Source organism: Parasteatoda tepidariorum, chromosome 3, assembly GCF_043381705.1.
Source record: "Parasteatoda tepidariorum isolate YZ-2023 chromosome 3, CAS_Ptep_4.0, whole genome shotgun sequence".
Classification (NCBI taxonomy): Eukaryota; Metazoa; Arthropoda; class Arachnida; order Araneae; family Theridiidae; genus Parasteatoda; species Parasteatoda tepidariorum.
The window spans coordinates 65,016,967-65,025,265 of record NC_092206.1 but is presented as its reverse complement, the minus strand read 5'-3'; the positions used below and the strand labels follow the sequence as shown (position 1 = coordinate 65,025,265).

Sequence of the window (8,299 nt, the reverse complement as noted above, 5' to 3'; positions counted from 1 at the left end):
CATCAGCTACTTGAGCATGCAGCAAGATTGCATAAATAAGAATTATGATGCACAATTTTTAGAATGTGTGAATGCGAATCCGAATGCCTTATTTTAAAATCACGTATAAATACGAAAATCAATATTTGATATTATAAACCGCATGAGCAAATCAAGACATTGAATTTTAAACTTGTGTGAATACGCATCGCTACATAGGTTTTTAAAAAGGCGTGAATACGAATCACAATATTGGATTTCTAAATCTCGTAAATAAGAATTGCAACATACAATATTCAAATCGCGTGAAAAAGAATCGCAACACGCAAATATGAAAAGCTATGTTTGATATTAAAATCGTGTGAATAAGAATCGAGATATTAGCAGATTCGAGGCTTGGGACCGCTAAAAGGCTTGTCAGAAGCAGCGTCGTTTGAACTACGAAAATCGGATCTATCTGGAGGGCAGGAAAAAAATTCGGAAAATCTTATCTGCTGCGTGTAAAAGGGGAGAAAATAGCTAAAATAAATAAAAATGAGAAAGGATTCTACCAATCCTTTCTAAAAAAAGTGAAATTTTTAGAAAATTTGAATTTTTGAAAAAAAAGCTGAAATTCAAGAGATAAAAATGAAAAAGCTGAAATCCGCTAAAAAGCGGAAAAATCTCATCCCTGACATGTGATCATTGTCCTAAAGGGGTTAAATTCGAAATATGCATATGTAATAACATTGTATAAAAAATATAATTAAAAAAAATAAAAATGGTTGAAGAAACTCTCAGGGGAAAAAAAAGGTGGAATCACGATAGAACCGTTAAAAGTGATTTTTAAATAAATCTATAACAAATTGTTGTTACAACATCGCATTAATCAAAAATATAACACCGTATTAATATGAAATTAAATTAATGCAAAAACTGTCAAAAACAATAATTTACAACGTAATTGCACTGAATTAAGTGTGTAAAAAAAGTAAAAAATACCACCAGGAAAGAGCTGAAAAAATTATAAAAATTCGCGTGAGCACCCAAGGTAAACACTGGAAATAAAACTACAGTAGAGAACCATTTATCCGGTATCCAGATAACCGGGAAACCAGAAAACCGGGAAAAATTTTGCTTGATTTTCCCGCCATTTTAAACTAGAACGAAGAAAGCGGAAATTGGACTCATCCTTGAAATTGAGTACTAGTGGAAAATGGAAGGAAGGGGAAATTTTTTTCCCCCGTTTACCCAGAGAAACGTCACTTCCTCCGTGACCTTGAAGGCAGGGAAGGGAGGAATGTTTTATTTTTNCATCGTATTAATTAAAATATGAAGATTTAAAAAACCATGTGAAAAAAAGATTTGCAGAATTTTTTCAATCATTTGACTGATAAAACGATTATAAAATCAAGTAAATTTATGGTGAATCAATTTGAAATTCTCTAATTTAAAATTTGTGTGTCATAACATTGTATAAAAAACAGCCAGCACAATTTGAAAAATCACATAGAAAGGACTGGAAAAATTCTTAATAACAACTGAAATCAAAAATAATTAAAAAAAACATCAAACGGTGTGAAATTACGCATCAAAAAGAGATTACTCAAATTTGCATGCCATAATAACGTCTTATTAAAAAGAATCAAATTTTTGAAAAGGGAAAACAATAATAATAAAAAAATTCAATCGCTAAAAGGCGATCACGGGTTACCCATTGGCAAAATGGTTGTCTAATTTTTTTTTTACCTTCTTTATTTGTGATAATCACCTGAATTATTATTGAAAACGATCCAGTTTGAACTGTAGGTCAGCGTTTCTGATTCTTAATTAAAACAATAAAAACAAAATTATCATTCAAATGATGAAATTCTCTTTTATTCGAAAATCAAAAAGTAATTATGGGATCTCTCTGGTCCCATATCTCAAAAATAAACTCACCAACTTAATGCATAACAAAATTAAATAAGTGAAAAAAGAATACTAAAAAAATTATCAAACAGTAGCAGTTGCCACAGCAATGCATGCACACTGTTTACCAATACTCTTGAACACAGTTGAAGAGTGTGATGACGTCCAAATAAGGTGCGCACAACATCAAACCCAAAACAACACACATCTTGCCAAGGAGTAATAAAAGTAAAAATTTTATTTACGTTTTTTTCTTTTGAAGAAAAAGAACTTTTAAGCACTTTTAATGTAAAATAAGAACTTTTAAGAGTGCTTACTTTCTATGATGCAAAATTATGCTCTATTAAGCACATTTAAGTCACCTTACAGAATAAGGAAATTCAATTCAATAAGAAATACAAAAAATTTCATGTTCTGCAGCTCCACAGCACATAAGAAAACGAAACTTTAGATAGATGACTAAAAAAATCATTCCTCAATACAGTGAATGGCTCTCTTGTATTTCAAGAAGAAATCATATGAAAGTAGAAATTGTCTACTTTTCTTCACATATTCAATCCTCTTCCAGAGATGCCAAGTTATAAAAGTCAAAAATCAGGAGATTTTTACTGAAAATCAGGAGATTTTTCACGATATAGGAAATCAATCTTAACCAATACTTATATGTATTAAAATTTTAAAATGAACATTTTATTTGTTAATATATAACAGTACATCAATGTTAACACATAAAAAATAAAATTAGGACCTTAAGGGGGGAAAACCATTTTAAAAGAAAGGATAAAATAGTTCCCACTGGGCAAAAAATTACACATATAAAAGATTATTGGATCATTTTTGTATTGTAAACATTAGCAGCAGATTTTGCTTTTTGTAGGAAAGCTGAGTCAAATGCTTGGTCATAACAATTTCCGTGTAGGCCAGCTTTAGCTAACAACACTTTTTCTAGTGTGTCATTAGTTAAGTTAGGTCGAAATTTAGTTCTTGTTTTTGTCACAATACTGAAAATCCTTTCACATTCCGCATTGCTATGCGGAATAGTTAAAATCGATAACATTACTTTTGAAATGTCACTATATTTCAAGTTTCCATCAGCACTTTTAATTTTTCCTATGGAACCCCACTGGGTGTCTATTCTTTCAATTTTTTTTATTTCAGTTAAGTCCTCTAACTGGAGAGAGCAAAACTGTGCCTGTAGGATATCTACTGCGGTATCAATTTCTTTATCTGGTAAAATCAATTTAACTAAAATGGGAAATCTGTTAATAAAGTACTTAACATCCGGAAAAGAAGCTTGCTGAAGTCTTGAAACATCAGCTACTTGAGCATGCAGCACAACTTCATCTTTTATGGGAAATTTATGCAAAATATAGTCACATGCCCTGCATAAGTATTTTCTGATATTAATGTAAAACTGCTTCTGTTCTTCTTTCGATAATTCAGACACAATCTTTCCAGTAGCAGTTCCAATAACCAGATCTTCATCCTCTTTTTGGTTCTCTCTCTTGTGGTAATCAACATCATAGATCGTATTGACATGCAATATTCCACAGGGTTTTACAAATTTCGAGAGGATATTTCTGAATAATTCTCTGAGCATAGAATTAAAAATATGAATTTTTGGAATTCTACACTGCAGTTTTATTAGCGACATCAAATGTAGGTAGAATAAATTGCATAAACAAACAATATGCTTTGTTTAGGTCGGAAGAGAGGAACATAAAAATTCTTTCTTCGCGAGATAAATTTTTAAAACTAGACTGTTCCAGTTTAGGAAGTTTTTTTTTCTTGTGATGATTCCATTTCACTTTTCCTTTTATTACTTCTAGAAGTGCTTGGCTGAGTACTACCAGTTACTGATGGAGAAATATGCTTCTTGATAGAACTTGAAGCAGCAGAAGTGACTGCATTTTGACAAACTTTGAGAATTTTGTAGCTGTCCATAGATGAAGAAATATTTGGTTTAGAAACCTTTACTTCCTTAAAAACACTTAGGAGTGGATTCCACTGCTCAAGGATCCTTGACAAACATATGCCAAGTGAAAGCCAACGTGTGCAGACAGGTTTAAGAATTTTTCTTGTTTCAGTATTATGGATTTGCTGAAATTTTTTTAATTTATCCTTCCTTTTGGAACTCTTTTCTAGATAATAATAGATATCTACAATACTCTCATCAATTTAAACTGGCAAACAAGCAGCACTTTTCTCTGCTGCTAAATTAATTAGGTGGCAGACACAGCCTACTACGTGTAGACTTGAATTTTCATCTTTTAATATGCCTGCAACACCAGCCTTTGCTCCTATCATTACAGCTGCATTGTCTGCACCAAAAGCTAGACAATTATTAAAGGGAACTTCATTTTCTTTTAAGACCTTAATAATTAGTTTGGCAATATTACACCCAGTTGAATACCCTTTAAGAGCAGGAACAGTTAACAAATTGGATTCGATTTCCGATTTAACTGGGTTAAAGCAGGTAACAACAACTGGATACAGTTTTGAATCTGTATTGTTGCTGCCATCTGTAAACATACAGAATGGAGGAGTTCTAATGAGATCCAACAATGCTGATTTATACTTCATGCCCATTTCCTTAACAATTGCAGTTGTTTTGGTTCTTCCGCTGGAGTACTTTTTGGCAATTTCGCTGTCCGGAAACATTTTCCACAAAAAAGAACCTGCGTGGTCCGAAGCGCTCAAAGGAAGAATGTGTTCAGTTAAAAATGCGGTAAAGAGGCATTCCGCATTTATCACCCTTTGGTCCTTAGATTGCGAAAAGACATTCAGTTTTTTATTCTGATCAACAATCTTCACTTTATCTTTATGTTTTAGTGTTGAGACGTGTTTCACAACATCCGATCTTCCACCATGAGCCACGTTAAAATCAGTTTGACACACGACGCACATGGCAAATGTGTTGCCTTTCCTTGACGAAATAATACACGGAAACTCATCCGTGTATGCCTTCTGAAAACTCGATGAGTACTTGATTTTTTTAGAAGACATATCTCTGCAAATCAACGAAAATTAGCCGATCATAAAATAGACATGACACTATGAACACCGCATGCACATGATAAACAACAAATAAGATTGAGTATTGTAACATGCTACCTCTTTGCTTTCGCTTATAGCTCACAAATAAGATTTAAGCAGCGAGCGCAGACTTGCCAACCACAATTTTAAAACTTTCTTTACAAACAATCTAACATAGTGATAACATACTTCCGAAGTACGTGCCTTGGAGGAGGAAATCTCCCAGCCATCCTCGGCCATTCAGAGCTCTTTAGTCAATACGTCTTAAAGACGCTGAAATCTCATTGGACTACTAGCAGATGACGTATTTAGCCACGCCTACTAGATAATACATGATTTAGACACTGCGCGGCAACATCTTGTGATGAAAAGATACTGTCATGTGTGGGCAAAAATAACGAAATACCGTAAGAAAGACAGAAAATCGGGAGAAAAACGTTTAAAATCGTAGTGGCAGGAGTTCGATCAAAAATCGGGAGACTCGGCATCTCTGCTCTTCTATGGTCCACCCATAGTCCTTCTTTACTAGAGCAAGAGTATCGTAATATTACGGGTTTAGGGAAATGTGAAATCTTTCGTTTGATTGAAATGGGGTGGGGGGGGGGGAATTGGGAAATTAAAATTTAAAATTTTAAAAAAGGGAGATAAGTGACTAATCCTTTAATACAGTGAATAAAGGTTACTATTTATGTTTTGACTCTTTTTATAATTTCAATAACAGATGGCGCCAGTGGTACTGTTAATCAAGAAATATTTTGTTTTTATTATTTTTCTTTCCTTTTTTTAGTTTCAGTTTAGATTTATTCATTATGTTGGTAGATGAGTAATATTTATGTTTGGCAATATGGCCATTGAAATTTCAATTACTCATTTATAATTCAATGAAAAATATTTCAGTGTTATCTATAAATCATGCTCTGATAATCAATCAAAGAAATAAAGTATATATCCGGTAAGATTTCGAAAACTTATTTGTTGTGCTAAGTTGTCATAATTTTCATTTTCCCACATTGTATTAGTTTCTATAATTTTAATGATATTCTACTTAANAGCAGATTTTGCTTTTTGTAGGAAAGCTGAGTCAAATGCTTGGTCATAACAATTTCCGTGTAGGCCAGTTTTAGCTAACAACACTTTTTCTAGTGTGTCATTAGTTAAGTTAGGTCGAAATTTGGTTCTTGTTTTTGTCACAATACTGAAAATCCTTTCACATTCCGCATTGCTATGCGGAATAGTTAAAATCGATAACATTACTTTTGAAATGTCACTATATTTCAAGTTTCCATCAGCACTTTTAATTTTTCCTATGGAACCCCACTGGGTGTCTATTCTTTCAATTTTTTTTATTTCAGTTAAGTCCTCTAACTGGAGAGAGCAAAACTGTGCCTGTAGGATATCTACTGCGACATCAATTTCTTTATCTGGTAAAATCAATTTAGCTAAAATGGGAAATCTGTTAATAAAGTACTTAACATCCGGAAAAGAAGCTTGCTGAAGTCTTGAAACATCAGCTACTTGAGCATGCAGCACAACTTCATCTTTTATGGGAAATTTATGCAAAATATAGTCACATGCCCTGCATAAGTATTTTCTGATACTAATGTAAAACTGCTTCTGTTCTTCTTTCGATAATTCAGACACAATCTTTCCAGTAGCAGTTCCAATAACCAGATCTTCATCCTCTTTTTGGTTCTCTCTCTTGTGGTAATCAACATCATAGATCTTATTGACATGCAATATTCCACAGGGTTTTACAAATTTCGAGAGGATATTTCTGAATAATTCTCTGAGCATAGAATTAAAAATATGAATTTTTGGAATTCTACACTGCAGAGTTTTATTAGCGACATCAAATGTAGGTAGAATAAATTGCATAAACAAGCAATATGCTTTGTTTAGGTCGGAAGAGAGGAACATAAAAATTCTTTCTTCGCGAGATAAATTTTTAAAACTACACTGTTCCAGTTTAGGAAGTTTTTTTTCTTGTGATGATTCCATTTCACTTTTCCTTTTATTACTTCTAGAAATGCTTGGCTGAGTACTACCAGTTACTGATGGAGAAACATGCTTCTTGATAGAACTTGAAGCAGCAGAAGTGACTGCATTTTGACAAACTTTGGGAATTTTGTAGCTGTCCAAAGATGAAGAAATATTTGGTTTAGAAACCTTTACTTCTTCTTTAAAAACACTTAGGAGTGGATTCCACTGCTCAAGGATCCTTGATAAACATATGCCAAGTGAAAGCCAACGTGTGCAGACATGTTTCAGAATTTTTCTTGTTTCAGTATTATGGATTTGCTGAAATTTTTTTAATTTATCCTTTAGATATCTACAATACTCTCATCAATTTGAACTGGCAAACAAGCAGCACTTTTCTCAGCTGCTAAATTAATTAGGTGGCAGACACAGCCTACTACGTGTAGACTTGAATTTTCGTTTTTTAATATGCCTGCAACACCAGCCTTTGCTCCTATCATTACAGGTGCATTGTCTGCACCAAAAGCTAGACAATTATTAAAGGGAACTTCATTTTCTTTTAAGACCTTAATAATTAGTTGGGCAATATTACACCCAGTTGAATCCCCTTCAAGAGCTGGAACAGTTAACAAATTGGATTCGATTTCCGATTTAACTGGGTTAAAGCAGGTAACAACAACTGGATACAGTTTTGAATCTGTATTATTGCTGCCATCTGTAGACATACAGAATGGAGCAGTTCTAATGAGATCCAACAATGCTGATTTATACTTCATGCCCATTTCCTTAACAATTGCAGTTGTTTTGGTTCTTCCGCTGGAGTACTTTTTGGCAATTTCGCTGTCCGGAAACATTTTGCGGAATAAAGAACCTGCGTGGTCCGAAGCGCTCAAAGGAAGATTGTGTTCGACTAAAAATGCGGAAAAGAGGCATTCCGCATTTATCACCCTTTGGTCCTTAGATTGGGAAAAGAGATTCAGTTTTTTATTCTGATCAACAATCTTCACTTTATCTTTATGTTTTAGAGTTGAGACGTGTTTCACAACATCCGATCTTCCACCATGAGCCACGTTAAAATCAGTTTGACACACGACGCACATGGCAAACGTGTTGCCTTTCCTTGACGAAATAATACACGGAAACTCCTCCGTGTATGCCTTCTGAAAACTCGATGAGTACTTGATTTTTTTAGAAGACATATCTCTGCAAATCAACGAAAATTAGCCGATCATAAAATAGACATGACACTATGAACACCGCGTGCTCATGATAAACAACAAATAAGATTGAGTATTGTAACGTGCTACGAGCTCTTTGCTTTCGCTTATAGCTCACAAATAAGATTTAAGCAGCGAGCGCAGATTTGCCAACAACATACTTCCGAAGTACATGCCTTGGAGGAGGAAATCTCCCAGCC

General features: G+C 33.7%; 1 protein-coding gene across 1 annotated transcript; it reads right to left on the bottom strand.

The window, feature by feature from the left end:
* Window positions 1–4,047: 4,047 nt before the first annotated feature.
* LOC122271206 (uncharacterized) lies at window positions 4,048–4,875 on the bottom strand. The gene has a single exon (XM_043051697.2). It carries the CDS (start codon window positions 4,873–4,875, stop codon window positions 4,048–4,050), a length of 828 nt encoding a protein of 275 aa, XP_042907631.1.
* Between the last annotated feature and the right edge of the window lie 3,424 nt (window positions 4,876–8,299).